The sequence below is a fragment of the Sitophilus oryzae genome, unplaced genomic scaffold, assembly GCF_002938485.1.
Source record: "Sitophilus oryzae breed Bouriz unplaced genomic scaffold, Soryzae_2.0 scaffold_466_pilon_pilon, whole genome shotgun sequence".
Lineage (NCBI taxonomy): Eukaryota > Metazoa > Arthropoda > Insecta > Coleoptera > Curculionidae > Sitophilus > Sitophilus oryzae.
Genome location: NW_022147047.1, coordinates 1,221,775 through 1,241,450, shown reverse-complemented (window position 1 = coordinate 1,241,450; position 19,676 = coordinate 1,221,775). Strand labels below are relative to the sequence as shown.

At 32.3% G+C, this 19,676-nt stretch overlaps 1 protein-coding gene across 1 annotated transcript; it reads left to right on the top strand.

Moving 5' to 3' along the window:
* The first annotated feature begins 572 nt into the window (after window positions 1–572).
* Window positions 573–7,329, top strand: LOC115886029 (DNA damage-regulated autophagy modulator protein 2-like). The gene is made up of 4 exons (XM_030905059.1): window positions 573–687; window positions 3,423–3,655; window positions 4,983–5,124; window positions 7,160–7,329. Exons 1-4 carry the CDS (start codon window positions 573–575, stop codon window positions 7,327–7,329), a joined length of 660 nt encoding a protein of 219 aa, XP_030760919.1.
* Window positions 7,330–19,676: the final 12,347 nt, after the last annotated feature.

Sequence of the window (19,676 nt, the reverse complement as noted above, 5' to 3'; positions counted from 1 at the left end):
CGATCTAAATTTTAAATATCATAGATTGTTACTATCAAAGAATGAAAACGAAATTATATTACCGTAGAAACGCCTTTCGATTTTTAGGACTTTAAAAAATTCAACCATTATTTCATTTTTTTACTAATTTTCTCTAAAACTGTATGGAAATTTGGAAAAGTATAAAAGATATTAACCATTATAGAACAAGCAAAAATCTTTATAAAAAATCTACTTTTCTTGTAATGTCAATAATAAAAAAGTTTTTCCTCTTGTAAAGACAATCCGGGGACATATCGTATATCAATACCGCATACGTAAAGTATTCAATTCAATTCAATTCAATTCAATTCAAAATGTCTTTATTAGGTTTATAAACAATTGTATAAAAATTAAAATAATAACGATGGCGACGTTCACGTTTGTGCTCTTCCACGCAACCATCAAAAAAAAAATATGTAAGAAAAGAGTAGTAAAATAAATAATCAAGTTATTACAGGGTGACTAAGTTTTAATATCTGTTTTTATTATTATTATATTAGAAAATATAATATTTTATTATTTAATATGAATTTTGGTTTCCTAGGTATATAATGTCAACTACTAGTCAACATGTAAAGCCAGTTTTTCCATATATCAGTGACACAGGCACATGGCCACCAGAAAGCTGTATATTTTCTTTGATGCTTTTCATATTTTCGATAATAAGTAAGCCATATGTAATTAAAGTTTTAAATGTTCTCTTAATCATATAAATTGTTGCTACATACGATTATTGATAGGTATTTTTTAACAAAAAACAGAAAAACTTGCACTGTTTTCCCAGGATACAAAATACGATTTCCACTACTTAAAAGTGCTAACATATCAGCTTAAATTAAGACTAGATTAAACACATTCAAGAGAATAAATTTTACATTAAAAAAATTGAGATTTTTTATTTTTTTTTTAAATATAATATACAGAGTGAGTCTTAAATAACTGCAAATATTTTTAGGGGTAGTATACTTCCACCCCAGAAATACCATTATATAGTTTTTTCCCGAAAAAATTTGGAATTTTCTGAAAAAAAAATTGGATTTTTTTAGTTTTTAGTTAAAAAACATAATTTCTTGATAATATGGAAACATAAGTAGTAGATTAAATTTACAAGAAAAAAAAAAAACAGAAAAGATCTAGTGGTTTTCAAAATTTAAGCAAAAAACTATTTTTTGGAAATTTTCGAAATAAAATAACTGGGTTATTTTGGACTTATTTGAAAACGGTAAAAGAAAATATGTTTCTTTTGTCGCGATCTACCAGCCCTGAAAATATTTGCACTTATTTAGAGGCTCACCCTGTGTAGCATTCTATTTATAAAAATTAATAACTATTTAGTTACAACACAACATACTATTTTTAAATATAGGAATAGAGAAATATCGAATCTTTTATACAGGGTGGTCCGAACTGAATGCCAGAAACTTCCGTAGCATATTCTGCAGATAAAAATAATTAAAAAAGTTTTTATACACGTATGTCCTAAAATGCTTAGTTTTGGAGATATAAGGTGTAGAAGTTTCATTTTTATTTCAATTTTTTTCAAATAATTCCTGAAGTAATGTTAATATTTGAATAAAAATCGGTGTCTGGGAATATTCTGACAAGAGAAATTTGATTTTGATGTCAATATAATTCCTACTTGCAAAGAGCGCCAGCAACATTTTTTTAACTGGTTTGCAGAGAAATCACTTTTCGTCCGTACCTGTATAAAACTACTGAGTAAAAAAATATACATTTACGACGTTTTTTACTTAGAAAAAGTCTCTTGGTAAAAGTCGCTGCGAGTAATGGTTCTCAAGATATTTTGAATTCAAATTATCAATATACCTGTCGTCAATGACATAAATTAAACATGTTTACAAAATAGTTATGAGACTGGAATCAATTTGAAATGTTTTTGTGTCAAAAGTTCAACAGAAACTGTTTTATCATCATTTTTTCGAAGAAAAATTTATGACTAATTTAAAAAAATAAAAAGTTCTCATATTTATCATTTCGGTCAAATAACTATCTACTCGGCGTGTTTATTTTTTGTCAATAATGACATGCATTGACTATTTCCATTCTAAATATGTTCAGAACGGTTGCTCGTGGCGATTTTTACCAAGAGACATTTTTTACGTAAAAGATCACGGAAATGTATATTTTTTCACTCGGTGGTTTTAAACAGGTACGGACGAAAAGTTATTACTCTTCAAAACAGTTAAAACTTTTGAATAAGAATACTAAGGAAGGAGCATATCAAAAATCTTAGGTACACCGCGATGGGCCTCAAATATGGCCGACTTAAATTCCGGTTTATCAGTGTCGTTCTAATTTTATTTAAAAAATGTAAAACTATGATGTAGGGTAGACGTAAGGTAGACTCAATAATTTGTTGTTTTATTTTACGTTGTGAATAAATGTTGGTAGTTATTAAAATTGTTATAAAAATATATAATTCTAATAAAAATAGATAAGTTATAATAAGTATTTATTAACACAAACATCCGATACGCTACTGAAGCAGGTAAGTCAAATTAACGTATCTAAATTCTTTGATATCTAATCTTTGACAAGTAATAAATAAAAAGCTAAAATGCAAGGAAAATATATAATTTAGTTAATTTAAGTGAATTTCATAAATGATCGGTTTTACTACACGTATGTATATTATATAGGCACTTACTAGCGAAAAGGTGTTCCATTATTTCACTGAATTTTTGCGCAGATCTACCGCACGCTACACAACCAACTATTTTAGAGTCTTTTTCGATAAATCGCGATAGTGTCACTGTTAATTTAAGTTCTGCCACAATTTCCATCTAGATTTACTATCTTTATACAACTATCAGTAGTAGACTAAACAATAAATAACATAAAATAAGCTCCGTAAAGACTGACAAATCCACAAAATTTCAAATCAAATTCAAATGTGTCAAATGAATCGTCATACAGAACTGTCAAGGATCCCCACCCTAGAGAGCTTTTATGGTGGCTTTTCCGCCCACCATGCATGAATACATGCATAGCATTATGCTCCTTCCTCAGTCTTCTTATTCAAAAGTTAAAACACATGTAGGTAGCGCCCCCAACAAATAGGAGTCATATTGACATCAAAATCAAATTTCTCATGTCAAAAAAACTCCCAGACACCAATTTTAAATACAAATATTGACGTTACTTCAGAAATTATTTGGCAAAAATTGAAATAAATATGAAATTTCTATACCCTGTATCTTCAAAACTAAGCTTTCTAGAACATACATTTATACGAATTTTTATCTGCAGAATATGCTACCGATGTTTCCGAAATACAGTTCGGACCACCCTGTATATGGAGATTTTTTCTCACCAAATATATTAAAAAAAATATGTTATGACAAGGAATGAATAAAATAAATTTATAATTTATATTTCAGTGGGCGTTCTCTATTGTGTACGGTTCAAACAAGTCCAAATATTTTGCGAGAACCTGCCGGAAAAAACGAAAACTTCAATTTTAAAACTGAACAAGACATCTCTTTGGTTCGGCTTTGCTTCTTGCTTCGGCCTGGTGTTGGTAGCAAGTTTCCAAGAAACGAATTTAATGTGGGTTCACATGCTGGGTGCCGGGAACGTGTATGGTGGAGGTTGTATTTACCAATGGCTACAGGTAGTAATAGTAAAATGCACGACAATTTATTTCTGGAGAACGTTACACGAGAACATATGCTCGAGAATCATCGCGAACTTAAAGATCTACTGTGCCCCCCTTCCTTGATTTTCTTGTTGTAGGGGTGACAGGGTATTTCCCATCCTTCTCTGACAACAGATGCTCTTCCTCCGAGGAGTGGACATCTACCTCCTACGAGGGTATACACTTTCACGTTTGGGGTTTGGCCCTCCGTGCCCGTTTATCTCAAAATGTCAATAATAAAAAAGTTTTTTCTCTCGCAAAGACAATTCGGGGAGCATATTTTTAAATAACGTCCATGATCGCGATTCGCTTCCAATTTCGCCTAGTAAATAGCACCCCTGATTCCAAATTTTAATTGCCTTAACTCCTCTTATAAACAGCAGACGATATCGCGAAATTTGTTGATTGGTTGCTCGTACAAGAGTAATTACTCAAAACAAATTAACTTAAAAAAAAAACAGATTATAAATCGAAACCAAAAAATGGCTGAAATGAATAAAGTTACAGAATATTCCAAATTTCCATCTTTCATTCATCCATTCCAAATTACTTCGAAAATTTAAAATAAAAACTACACTTTGTGTAGTTTCTTTGTAGGTAAAAATTTGACTTTTTCTAGTACAAGAAGATCAAGGAGATTGTAACTTAGTTCCTTCTTGAATATTTTTTATAGTTAAGGACACATCTTTTTTTTAAGAAAAGTGAGGTAGGTATTAGACATTTATATTGAGTTCTATGGAAAATATATTATATCTCTATTTTGTTTTAAGTAATTTGCATACGCATGTAAGTTGGATGAACATAAAATAGTGTCATCTGGGAATCTATGTTCTGTTGATTTCTCGACACGATTTTAGGGTTTACTTTATAGTCCCCTATAATAATCGAAATTTTTATGAATAACAGCACGTTAACGTGTATTTTTCATACGATCATCGAAATTATTATTGGAAGGGGGTGGCCACTTGAGAAAAAAACTTATTTTTAGCTCGTTTAATTTTGCGTTGACAAACAAAATTTGCGATCCTGAATGCTGATTACGAGCAACCCATTATTACATTTCGATATCGTATGGTGTTTTTAAGAGGTATTAAGGCAGTTAAAATCTGGAATCACGGATGCTATTTACCAGACGGATTTGCGATATCGTATGCTGTTTACGCGGTATCGTTCGGCCTAGAACCGAATCGCGATCAAGGACGTCGTTTAAAAATATTTATGCATCTGGGGACATTCTGTATAGATAGAAGACACGTCAAGTTTGATGTAAAAAGAGATAAATAATATATTTATTTTGTTTTAGACATTTTTATCTTGGAATTTAAACCCTCAAGGACAGAAGACAAAGACGATAAATATCGTCAGAGTAATATTGACCTCGATATCGACCATCACCTACATAATTTGCAACATTTTTGGCACCTTGTCTTTGTTAAAATTTTCAGGTAAAAAAATAATCTAAATTAAAAGCTCCAACTTCCGAAGGGTATCTCACTTGGATAAAAAATGCCAAGATTTACTGCCAAGCGACTGTCTATGTCTGCTATATATTTATTATAATCGATTGATGCCAGCAACTGCTAAGAAAATATAAATGTAATTCCAACAGAGACACCCCTCGACAATAATTTATAAACAAAATATAAACGTTTTTGCTTATCCAGATCAGAGCTGCAAGCTCACAGAAAGTTTTTTTTGACTTAAATCTTTTTAATGACTTAAGTCATTTGATTTTAAGTCATTTTTTGATAGTTGACTTAAGATTTAAGATTTAAGTCTTCCCTAAAAAGCAGTGGCGCATCTAGAGATTGAGTCTGGGAGGGGTGGTGTGAATATTCAAAAAAGTACTAAATTTGAATTAAATTTTTGTTGGAAGAGATTGTAACTGTGGAAAAAATCTACTTAGATTGGTTTGGATATTTTGTTTTAATTCGTATTAATAACTTTTTAGTAACAATTTTATTTTATACCAAATTTCATCTTATTAATTAATTTCTTTCTGGGAAGGGTAATTACCCCCATTACCCCTCCCGTATATACGCCCCTCTACAATTTCCTGTTTCACAATGTACCGTTTGTGTCTGGGAAGGGTTCATAGTTTCATAGTTGTCGATTTTCGAAAGAAATCAGTACATATATATTACTTCGTATATATTTTTCAATATATTGATTTTATGGAAAGCACTGTTCATTAAAATCAAAAAGAAATCAGTACATACAGGGTGACCCATCGAAAACGTTCCGCAAGGCATAACGACCGGGGTATTTTTTTTTTCAGAAAATTCAAAAACACGTCAATTTTGTTTGTGAGGGGGACAACTTTTGCCCCAAAAATGATTGCAAAATCTTCAACCCTCTGAGCGGGGGTATCATCCCCCAATTTTTTTTTCAAATGGGAAGGGGGATCAAGTGGTACCGCAATGAAAAGGGCTTTCTATTATCTATACTTTCCCGCTTCGTAATCGAACTTTATTTTAAAAATAATGAATCTGGCAATCGGGTTGCGCAGATATTCAACGAACGTCATCCTGACAAACACCTTTATGGCAAAATTGTTCGCGAGTTAGTAGCAAAATTTCGCGAAACTGGTTCCCTTATGAATAAAAAGAGGCAGAGGGAAAATCCTGTAGTAAATGAAGCTATGGAGGTATTCGTATTGCAAGTTGCCATGGATAGTACGCTGAGTACAAGAAAATTAGCCAATGAGACCGGCGTGAATCGTACAAGTGTCCAAAGGATATTAAAACACAAGTTCCACCCGTACAAAATTCAGTTGGTACAAGAACACAACGAAGACGATTTTGATCGTCGCTTGCAATTTTGTGAAACAAAAAATGTACTTAAATTGAATTCTGGTTGTCTTGACTTGAGGGTAATCATCTTGCAGATCATCACGATTTAAATCAAAAATGGAGACTTAATTTATAAAAACGATTTTAATAACGTTATATTGATTTAAGTCTTAACAAAAATGACTTGACTTCAAATAAAATGATTTAAGTCAAAGACTTAAGACTTAAATCATTTGAACTTTATTTTGAATTTGACTAAAAATTTAAATCGTTTTGATTTTAGAAATAACTGCAGATTGAAAAAAGACTTAAGTTTTTTTAAAACTGACTTGTTGCAGTTCTGATCCAGATTAGGAAATTTACGTTTCAAAATGCCAGAATAATAGCAGTATCCGGATTACTGAAGATATACTGTATTTGGAAATTTTTTCTATTTTTTTATTTGCAAAATTGGTAAACATTGCCACACTTTGACCTACTTCGTATCTCAGAAATATCCCAATAGTAATCATCGAAATTTGGGTCACCTTGTACAGTAAAATTACATCTGAATATTAAGACAGAAATAATATTAAGGTAGAAGGTGATTTCCAACCAGTGATAATTTTTTAGTCGGAATGCCTGAAAGTATCCTTTACTTACAATTTTGTTTGCCATAAGAAAAATTAACTTAAAAAATATATTTTAGGAGATAATATAACACTATGGGATGCTAACGATGGTGGTTACAAGTTCCACTTAACCAGTACCATAACCGAATGGATTCTGACAGCAGCATCCATGAGCTTCTTTTATACTTTTACCAAGGATCTGAAAGAAATTGTTGTTTGCGAGATACTCATGATACAAATGGCTTAGTTTTCTTTAACTTTAACTAAGTAAATATTTAAAATATTAAAGCACTGAATTTCTATTTCGCCACTGAAAGAGAAATCTAAATAATAAAGATGTTATTATTTAGCATTATAGCTTGTCAGTGACCTCCCGTCTTAAGAAGCGGGAGGAGATTTTTCCTTTTTTTAAACGGTTTTATTTAGCTCGACCCGTACGGTATTTATTTATTTGTTTGGGTCGAAATTAGAAATTGAAATTTAAGTACCTTCCTGTTGTCAGATTGATCTGAAATTTGGTACACACCTTTAGTTCCGATGACAATAAAATATAGTAATATCAATAACATTGTAAATCTAAGATGGCCGCCGGTACAAAATGGCGGATTTCATATTTTTCCACAACCCCCTCAATATGGGTATGAAATGAAAGGGCTACACTAGTAGAATACTGTGATTATGACAAAATTTAAAATCCAAGATGGACGTCGTTACAAAATGGCGTATTAGATGAGGGCATGAATAGTCGTGTCCAGAACAGTTGGGTCCAAGATTGTATGACGTTAGAAGGACAGATAAAAAAAAATAGGTGATTAGATGTACCTACGTAGTTCGCAGTAGCTTTACCACCCAAGTTAAGGTAATAGGTTAAAAGGTGCTGAGGACTGTATGGCATTAGGGTGGCTAAAAATGTAATGTCGCAAGCGTTTTCCCCTCAAGATTGGGCGCCTCTTGTTGTATATTATAGCCTTGCCCCTCTACTGGACCTCTGGGGGGTCGACCGTTAAAATGTCCATTACTCGTGTGAACAACATGGAAACAATAAATAAAAAAACAAACAAAAATAAAAACGAAACTGCTACATAACGAAAAAGAAGGCTCGAAAAGGCGAAAGAAAAGTATAGAACGAAACGTGCAAAAGAAAGTGAAAATGAAACCTATAGTCGACTACAGAAACGAAGAGAACGGTTAGCAACAGAAACACCTGAGCAACATGATGCCAGGTTAATAGCACAACGTGAGAATCAAAGGCAGCTGGTAGAGTCAGAAACACCTGAGCGTCATGAGTCCAGGCTAGCATCACAACGTGACAGACAGAGAGAGTTGTTAGCGGCAGAAACACCTGAGCGTCATAGTCTAGGCTAGCATCAGAACGCGACAGACCGAGAGAGTTGTTAGCGTCAGAAACACCTGAGCGTCAGATTGTACTAAATTATCAGGTAAAAAACCATGTAATAATGATGCACTAAATGAATTAAATATAATGAGGAATATTCGGTAGGCATTTCCGTTAAATACTAAAAACTAGAAAATAAAAAATCGGTAAAAAAACTTTTAAGTTAAACGGTTTTATATTATGTGCACTGAAAACTAGAAAATAATAATAACAATTAGGTATTTTGAACATCTAGTTCAGAAATATTTTAGTACTAGGCAGAATAGCTTTTAGGCATATTAGACTAAAATAAAAACGTGGGGCTGAAATCCTACCTATGGCAAAGCATATCTTTATACTTTGGTAGATCATGAGCTCGGCGTTCGCTGGTGAAGCCGCCACGGCTGGTTATTGATTGTCAAAATCTCCAGTTACGATTATAGTAAATCGATGCAATCCACACTTAGTATAGAAGAAAGTATTACAGCAATAGTTAATGCCTAGTACTAAAATATTTCTGAACTAGAAGTTCAAAATACCTAATTGTTATTATTATTTTCTAGTTTTCAGTGCACATAAGATAAAACCGTTTAACTTAAAAGTTTTTTTACCGATTTTTTATTTTCTAGTTTTTAGTATTTAACGGAAATGCCTACCGAATATTCAAATTTAACGGAATGTTATTCAAATTTAACGGAAATTTTTTTTTAACGGAAATGCCTACCGATTTTTTTTTCGAATATATACAGAATTTTTCAAAATTCAATATGGATACATTTTATTGAGCATCAAATTGCGCAACTTTGCCTCCATTTAACGGATCCTGTATCTTTTTGTTTCCGAAATCCCAATGATGAGCGTCGAATTTGAGCCACCCTGTACATATTTTACGTTAGGATTCTACAAAGTAGTGGTTTACAAAAAAACAACTTTTTTTTTTAAATTTCTGTTTTAGTGGCGAAACACCTAGGCTTTTTTTATGGAATAATCCCTTCATAAAGCTGTAGATATTATTTAATTATGTACAACATACGTGTATATTTTAATTAATTTCATTAAATAAATAAATTGAAACATTCAATCTTTTCCTTCGAGAATATTCGATTCCACAAAATTTCTCCCTCATTCTAAAAGCCCAAAAGCGTGTTTTAATTAATACAACCACAGTGGAGCTGCACGGAACACGAATCAATTAAGATTTTACCTAGCAATTAAATTGTGAAATCGAGACCAGCAGCACCGGAAAACGAAAATTAAAACAGCAATCCGACACTTTGGTGGGGGAAGTCCCCGAGGAGGGGCAATTGTCCTGACCCTTAATCATGGATGTTATGAAATTTTTTCCGAATTTGTGGTATACAGAAAGAAAATATTTGTGTGAAAAATTAAAATTGCATTGAAAAATTATGCGGTGAAATATAAGCGGGTCACTCTGTGAATAAAAAAAATAAGCAAGGAATATAATGTTATCCATGTATTTATGCATGGTAGACGGAGGAGATCGTTGACAGTTCTCTTTGACGGTTCAATTGATACATTTGAATTTGATTAGAAATTTTGTGGATTTGGTGACTATACAGGGTAGCGCACCTCATTCGCCTCGGTTGATTATACGAAAACGGAAAGATGTAGAAACAAAATATTTTATGGGTATATGTGGGGAGGCAACGTGCACAATTTAAAATTATTTTGAAATATACAGGGTGTCTCAGAACTAAGATTAATACTAAAGTTATATTTTTTCTTATGGAACACCCGGTATTTTATTTTATTTTTGGATTCTCGGGCCCCAAAAAAAGGCATTTATTATAAGGGTTAAATATGTTTAAAATCATTGGTTTTTGAGATATTTAAAGATATTTAAATATGCATGCTACAAGAGAATTGATTATCAACACCCTGTACATTACTTTTCAGAATTAATTCTTGTGCTGAGTTTAAAGGTAAAGAAATAAACTTTACTAAAAAATGTTATTGTTTCCTTAAATTTATACAGGGGTACCAAAAATTAGTGATTAATTTTACGGATTTATTTTACATAAAAATTTTGTTATTTCAAATGCAACACCCTGTATTTTTTTAAATAAATTGAAGCAGATTCAAATGCCCTTTCAAACTATATTAGGTTTCCTATACCTATCTATCTCAGATTTAAAATAAAAAAGCGATTTTTAAATAAAATGGCAATCAAATGGCTGGTATCGCCATGGAAATTTTCTTTCCGGCTTCAGTATAGCGTATCGGATGTTTATGTTATTAACTAATTGTTATTAACTATCTATTTTTATTAAAATTATATATTTTTATAACAATTTTAATAACTACCAATATTTATTGACAACATAAAATAAAACATATTTTTTCACGTTTTGAATAAAATTAGAACGGCACTGATAAACCGGAATTTAAGTCGGCCATTTTTCGTCCCCATCGTGCTCGACCTAAGTTTTTTGACGCTCCTTCCTTAATCTTTTTATTCAAAGAGTACACTGGAGGTCAAAAAATTATGCATCAAACTTTGGTGGGTGATTCTAGAGATAAAAATAAAACACAAAAATGTGGCGGTATCTGTAACCGAGGCAAAGGACTTTTTTTCATAATCTCAGTGAAATAAGTAAACCGTAATAGATGTTTCTAAAATAGCTGTTGTTACGACGATATTTCGTTAATTACATCTCGTTTTATATTATATTGATATACAGGGTGTCCCAGAAATAAGTGCAAATATTTTAAGAGGTGATAGATCTCGATAAAAGAAACACATTCTCTCTTTATCGTTTTTCAAATAAGTCCAAAATAACGGAGTTATTTTACTTTGAAAATTTCCAAAAAAATGATTTTTTGCTAAAATTTTGAGAACCACTAATTTCTGGATTTTCTTTCTTGTAAATTTAATCTAATACCTATGTTGCCATATTATCAAGAAATTATGTTTTTTAACTAAAAACTTTTCGAATTTTGAAATTTTTTTTTTTGTGAAAAAAGCCTCATAGGCGTGTTTCTGGGGTTGAACTATACTACTAGTTAAAATATTTGCACTTATTTCTGGGACACCCTGTATATTCCACAGAATTAATATTTGAACACGTGTTTATTATATGTATAGTAGATATTTGGGAACAAAACTTTTCACTTAAACTGCAGGAATATAATTACAATATTTTTATGATTTAATTTTATTATAATGAATTATTATTAATATTAACCACAGATAATAATACTATGTAACGTGTGATTTAACCAACTTTTTTCTCTGTGTATCTCAGAATTTCGTTATTTTTTCGTTTAATCTGGATGGTGCATTACCATTGACGTTCCATAACAAATGACGGCAGTAAAAACATCAGCTATACGGTAGAAACGACGGCCATTTTTCATTCCGATCTGCGCAATTTTAATTTTTAGACGATTTTCGAAAGAGGGCGGAGAAGATAATAAAAATGAAAAATAAAAAGTGATATATGATTCAATTAGGTACCTACTATTGTATAGTGGTTTTATTGCAAATGTCTACACAAGTGTTACATGCTTATTCTTAGTCGGTTAATTATTGTATATTATAGTAATTACTATACAGTCAGTGATGTCAACTCGGGGGAAATTTCCCGATTTGTGGGAAATTTCGATATAAGAATTACGAAAAATACTGCTGTTTTAGGTTTAATTTAAAGTATTTAATTTGTTGACATTGATGGACACTTTGAATTTATGAAAGATTCTTAGAGAAATACTGTAAATAGACACACCTTACAAAACAAAGATAACAAAGAATGTCTAAATGGTTAGATAATGTGAAACAATCGTTAAAAGCGTAATATTAAATAACATTTTACTTGAAAGAATATATGATATAAACAAGCATATTATGAATAACATCCTAAAATACTGGTACGCTTCGCGAGTTTGAAAAATATAAAAAACACGTCTTTTATGGTTCAAATTTCTTTGGTTAAACTGTTTTACTAAAAGAACGACAAAGACAAAACCGAAACAGAACTGAAAACCTTCGCAAAACACAGTCACATACCTCTAACTATATTCAAATTCGATGCAAATTCGATTCGAAGCTCTAAGGTAGAGTAACGATTATTCTCTTTTATAAAAAAGAATTTAATAATATCGCAGAAAAGAAAACTCTGTGTCGTTCCTCTTTGTTCTTTCTTGTAACGATATTACAAAGAGTTCTTTATGCATTCGCAGGGAAAGAAACCTTTGAAAATGAACCTTTCATCGACATTATTAGTACGTTTTTTAATTTTCATATTATATCGATTTAATAAGGAGCTTTAAGCTTTGTAGAACGGGGTGGCAAAAAATATGGTTAAATGAATCTCTTTCTGCCAAAGGAAGCAAATTAAAATACAGATCTAATAATGCAGCAAGGATAGGCAGAGAAAAAAGTGCATTGCCTCATGATATTAAAACGAACAAACAATTTATTCCGTTAGTAAAACGAGATAAAATACTGCTCAATTAAAACAGCAATTTGCGTCTGTTTTTTCTCTAAATTCTTTTTTCCTGTTTTTTATTTGTTTATCGCATTTCCGTTCCAGCGATGAAAGCTGCAATTTCAGAGAGTTTTTTTTGTTTTTGTACCGGTAAAATTTGTAAATTTAATTAAATTTTATCTAGCAATCTACTGGTAGAGGCCAATTAAATTTGTATGAATTCTACGAAAATACTGCTGTTTTAGGTTTTATTTAAAGGGTTTAATTTGTTGACATTGATGAACGCTTTGAGTTTATAAAAGATTCTTAGAGAAATATTGTAAATAGACATACCTTACAAAACAAACATAACAAAGAATGTCTAAATGGTTAGACAATGTGAAACACGTCTTTTATGGTTCAAATTTCTTTGGTTAAACTGTTTTACTAAAAGAACGACAAAGACAAAACCGAAACAGAACTGAAAACCTTCGCAAAACACAGTCACATACCTCTAACTATATTCAAATTCGATGCAAATTCGATTCGAAGCTCTAAGGTAGAGTAACGATTATTCTCTTTTATAAAAAGAATTTAATAATATCGCAGAAAAGAAAAACTCTGTGTCGTTCCTCTTGTTCTTTCTTGTAACGATATTACAAAGAGTTCTTTATGCATTCGCAGGGAAAGAAACCTTTGAAAATGAACCTTTCATCGACATTATTAGTACGTTTTTTAATTTTCATATTATATCGATTTAATAAGGAGCTTTAAGCTTTGTAGAACGGGGTGGCAAAAAATATGGTTAAATGAATCTCTTTCTGCCAAAGGAAGCAAATTAAAATACAGATCTAATAATGCAGCAAGGATAGGCAGAGAAAAAAAGTGCATTGCCCCGCGATATTAAACGAACAAACAATTTATTCCGTTAGTAAAACGAGATAAAATACTGCTCAATTAAAACAGCAATTTGCGTCTGTTTTTTCTCTAAATTCTTTTTTCCTGTTTTTTATTTGTTTATCGCATTTCCGTTCCAGCGATGAAAGCTGCAATTTCAGAGAGTTTTTTTTTGTTTTTGTACCGGTAAAATTGTAAATTTAATTAAATTTTATCTAGCAATCTACTGGTAGAGGCCAATTAAATTTGCATGAATTCTACGAAAAATACTGCTGTTTTAGGTTTTATTTAAAGGGTTTAATTTGTTGACATTGATGAACGCTTTGAGTTTATAAAAGATTCTTAGAGAAATATTGTAAATAGACATACCTTACAAAACAAACATAACAAAGAATGTCTAAATGGTTAGACAATGTGAAACAATCGTTAAAAGCGTAATATTAAATCAAATTTTACTTGAAAGAATATATGATTTAAATTGAAATTGTATAATAAAATATGATTAAGCATATATGAATAACAGCTTAAAATGCTGGTAAGCTTTACGAGTTTGAAAAAGATAAAAAAACACGTCTTTTATGGTTGAAATTTCTTTTAGTTAAACTGTTTTACTAAAAGAACGACAACGACAAAATTGAAACAGAACTGAAAACCTTTGCAAAACACAGTCACATGCCTCTAACTATATTCTAATTCGATGCAAATCCAATCCGAAGCTCTAGGCAGAGTAACGATTATTCTCTTTTATAAAAAGGAATTTAATAATATCGCAGAAAAAAAAACTCTGTGTCGTTCCTCTTTGTTCTTTCTTGTAACGATATTACAAAGAGTTCTTTATGCCTTCGCAGGGAAAGAAACCTTTGAAAATGAACCTTTCATCGACATTATTAGTACGTTTTTTAATTTTCATATTATATCGATTTAATAAAGAGCTTTAAGCTTTGTAGAACGGGGTAGCAAAAAATATGGTTAAATGAATCTCTTTCTGCCAAAGGAAGCAAATTAAAATACAGATCTAATAATGCAGCAAGGATAGACAGAGAAAAAAAGTGCATTGCCCCGCGATATTAAACGAACAAACAATTTATTCCGTTAGTAAAACGAGATAAAATACTGCTCAATTAAAACAGCAATTTGCGTCTGTTTTTTTCTCTAAATTCTTTTTTCCTGTTTTTTATTTGTTTATCGCATTTCCGTTCCAGCGATGAAAGCTGCAATTTCAGAGAGTTTTTTTTGTTTTTGTACCGGTAAAATTGTAAATTTAATTAAATTTTATCTAGCAATCTACTGGTAGAGGCCAATTAAATTTGCATGAATTCTACAAAAAATACTGCTGTTTTAGGTTTTATTTAAAGGGTTTAATTTGTTGACATTGATGAACGCTTTGAGTTTATAAAAGATTCTTAGAGAAATATTGTAAATAGACATACCTTACAAAACAAAGATAACAAAGAATGTCTAAATGGTTAGACAATGTGAAACAATCGTTAAAAGCGTAATATCAAATAAAATTTTACTTGAAAGAATATATGATTTAAATTGAAATTGTATAATAATATACGATTAAGCATATATTAATAACATCCTAAAATGCTGGTAAGCTTCGCGAATTTGAAAAAGATATAAAACACGCCTTTTGTGGTTGAAATTTCTTTTGGTTAAACTGTTTTACTAAAAGAACGACAACGACAAAATCGAAACAGAACTGAAAACCTTCGCAAAACACAGACACATGCCTCTAACTATATTCTAATTCGATGTAAATCCAATTCGAAGCTCTAAGGTAGAGTAACGATTATTTTCTTTTATAAAAAGAAATTTAATAATATCGCAGAAAAGAAAACTCTGTGTCGTTCCTCTTTGTCCTTTCTTGTAACGTTATTACAAAGAGTTCTTTATGCCTTCGCAGCAGGGGCGCAACTAGACATATAATTTTAGGGGGGCTCAAATCTTTTGGGGGGGGGAGGGGCTTAGGTCACTGTAAGATACTATTGATGTGAGATTAAAACCAATTTTATACGAGACGTGCTGGTCATCTGGGGAGGCTAAGCCCCCCCTGGCCCCCCCCTAGTTGCGCCTCTGCTTCGCAGGGAAAGAAACCTTTGAAAGTGAACCTTTCATCGACATTATTAGTCCGTTTTTTAATTTTCATATTATATCGATTTAATAGGGCAAAAATAGTAGGTATACAAAAATATTTTTCGACTTTTTATATTACCTTTATCGAATTGCTTCCCCTTCAACTCACGCAACTGCTTTTAAATATTACAGAACTCTAACGAACATAAACAAAAATATCTGGAAAACATCGTTTTCCCATTCCAATTTAAATATTAACATAATTTTCGATAAGCCTCGCTAGAGAGACGCTTATTTAAGTTTGATGTTGAACTTGCGCCGTCCAAGTACGGATTAAGATTGCGGTTATTATACGGTTTGGGATGGCAAAGCAAATAAAAGGAATTTGCTGAATTTCGTCGAGAGTTTGACTTATCATTAAAGTATAAAATATATAAGAACGAGGGAAGACACCCTTAATATTAGAGAGCAAATAATGAAACCGGTGTGTATTTAATATAATTTTCTTCTTACCGTATATAGTTAGGATGTATAGGATGATTTGAGAGCATTGCTGTAAATCTTAATTTTACTGTTTATATCAGGCTCACTATACATTTTATTTTATTTAATTTATCTGTGTTAATGTACGTCTACTGGTGATGTGTCTACGAAAGGGATTTGAAGAATAAAGACTTGAAGAAATCCAGACACAATATTGGAGTATGACCAATTTGCTACAGAACACACTTAAATAATCATTTTTAGCTTATTTAACCATTTCCAATTGTGATGTAGTCTCCCTAACATACAGATACTTACAGATACTCTTTTTGTAGTTGGGCTAATTGTTGTCTATTGTTGGCTATGCGGTAGGCCGGGGCGAAAAAGGCCAAAATTTTTTTTTTCGAAAAATGATGTCATAGAGATAAAAAGTTGTGTGGTAGGTCAAAAATCTTTGTGATTTTTTTGGGGATTTTTTAAATGATTTTTAGCCGCGCCCCTGGGGGATGAAAGGGGTATTTTTTTATTTCAATATTTTTTGACGTCATATCGAAAAAACGATTTTATTAATGATAAAAATAAACCAGATTTTTTTATTCAGTTTACTTAATTTTTAACCGCGCCCCGCTAAGGTAAAAGGAGCACGTATCAGAAGATCAAGAATTGAAATGGTTCTATCCTTTGGATAAAATACCTGACAAAATTATTGAGCCTATAAAACTCAAACAACTCAGAATGTTTTTACCAAATATTGCCAAAATGGCAGATATGACAGGCGCGGCGCCTCAAATCGAACAGTGGCGAAAATAGCAACTGATTTTTAGAGATAGAGATGATTTTAAGATTAGTGTTTTCGGATAATCCCATCAATGTTATAGATAAAAACAAAATGGTCAAAAAGGAAAAGCTGTCCAAGAACTAGCAGCTAATTCTGACAAAAGCATACAAGGTATTTATTTTGATGGAAGAAAAGACCAGACCATGATACTTGTTAAAGGACGTCGTATTACTAAAAAGACGGAACATATATCGATAATTGAAGAGCAAGGAAGCACCTATCTTGACCATACAAGCATGAATACTTCCGGCACTGCTTTGAATATATCAAAAAGTATCATATCACTCATTGAGAAGTTAAATCTATTTACCTGAAATATCTAACAGTTGTTGGATGTGACGGTACAAACGTGAACTGGTTGGAAGAGTGGTATTATACGGCTGCTCGAAATTCATATTAAAAGACCCCTGCAATGGTTGATTTGCTTGCTTCACACCAACGAACTACCGCTGCGCCATGTCCTTGCAGACCTAGACGGACACACTAAAGGACCTTATTCTTACTCTGGGTCTATTGGATCTAAGCTGGCGGCGCGGCATGCGAATGGAGACCAGTTGTAAATTTTCAGAAAATAGACACAACTTTATGTCATGTCGATGAAAAAGATCTTAGCACAGACCAGCAATATCTATACCGTAGTATACAAATCAAGACAGTTTCCTGATAAAATGAAAACTATCATCAACCGGGTAATTTCTACAAATGGCTATTTTGCCCACCCCGAGAACATTCTTCTAGCGATGATATCCGATGAAAGACCACATATCAGAGAACTTTGAATCAGACGAATTTTGAAAGCAAGAGGAACACTGCCCAGACTGAGGGTATTTAGAGTTTTCAAAATAAATTTCGAGGCCCAGGAATATACAGAGTTGATCGATTGGAGCAAATGTAATGTCACAGAGCCGCCCTTTGACAAAGCACATAAGTGATCACGATTTGAGAGAGGCAATTCAGAACAAGGCCTTCATAATTTCCAAAACAATCAAATTTTGAAGAACCAAGAGATAACGATGAGTAAAACTAGAAGCAAGATGTTTTTTACCAGAATTTGAAACCAAACAGCAGTATTTTTCGAGTAAGAGACCGCAAAACAGATTAATAGATCGAAATTTGTATAAAGGGAGGAGGAAGGGGGCGTGGGGGGTGGAACTCGACATACAGTTACCTCCCCGTGGTGATTTTTTTTTTGAGTAAACAGGGGCGCAAGTAAATGATAAGTTAAATATATATTTTTTTAATTCTGAGTCATTCAAATCTAAGTTTTAACACTATTACGGCCATTAATTTTGAGTTTGATATTTTGACATTTTCAGAGGGGGCGGGGCGCGATCAAACTCAATTTTTTTGTCAAAACCAAAAAAGCAATTTAAGTGTTAATCAAATCCATACACTTTTAAAAGTATGACAAGATAAAAATCCAAATTTTTTTTTTCGCCCCGGCCTACTATGCGGGTCCAAATTATCCTTGCTAATTTCCTATCATGGTCCCAGCCCAGCTTCGGTCTTCTTCTAGGTCTCTTAATTCCTCGTGAGTACCAGGCTGTAATTTTTGTGGTTCTGTTGTCCGTCCTTCTTGCCAGGTGTCCTGGCCATTGCAATTTGAGGCATTTGACTCTGTGGATGACATCTATTGCCTGGGTCTTTTGTCATATCCACGATTCACATAAACACGGTATGTCTGATAGAATGACGCATTTTAGTCATGTCCGCGCACGTACGTCATCTGCGCTGCAAGCCGATACAGATGGCCGATACGACACAACAATCTTTTTAAACGCAGCGTCTAGCTGCCTGTTCAAACGATATTTGCATTTAATCATCGAGTTTATTTTGTTAGTTATCTTCAAGACAAGCGTGCTAGTAAAATATTAGAGATTTATTCAGCTGTTGTTATTGATAACAATTATAGCCCATACTTTATTTAAAAATAGTGCTGCGACCGGAGGGAAAAATTGAACGAGCTATACGAATGGCAAAAAAAGACGTATTGAGTTTATTAGCAATATTCTAACAAAAGATGAAGAAGCTTCGACGAGTGCAAAAGGGTCATTTGAAAGTTAGCAAATGCATGCTACTTCTTTGGCAGACGACAAACATTTGTTTACAAATTTATGCAACAGAACGATTGCAAAACTAAGCAATGATTTAAAAGCAACAACACCACAAGATGTAATTTGTTGTATTGTGTATCGTGGTCATATCCACTTTATTCTTTTACGGTCTTTCTTTGTTACTCCCAGCATATTTCGTTACATTGAGCATTGTGCGGCCTGCAGTTTCCTTATGATATCAGTTTTAAGTGTCTAGGTTTCGCATGCATAGGCCATGACTGGTAGTAGATAGAGTGGGATTCTAAATTTGAATATGATTGAATTTTTTCCATAAATACTCCACGCTAATTGAATTCTTCTGGTGCTTTCTGGTAGTAGAGATCCCGAGCTGTGTATTAGTTGTGCCAAATATATACATTCCTTTACTATTTCCACTGCTGT

What these genes read in the sequence shown, in the direction of transcription:
- LOC115886029 (XM_030905059.1), top strand. Translation starts at nt 573, where the DNA reads ATGTCAACTACTAGTCAACATGTAAAGCCAGTTTTTCCATATATCAGT. An exon ending in GTATTTACCAATGGCTACAG is followed by an intron (nt 3,656 to 4,982) that starts GTAGTAATAGTA and finishes ATTTTGTTTTAG; the next exon opens with ACATTTTTATCTTGGAATTT. An exon ending in GTCTTTGTTAAAATTTTCAG is followed by an intron (nt 5,125 to 7,159) that starts GTAAAAAAATAA and finishes AATATATTTTAG; the next exon opens with GAGATAATATAACACTATGG.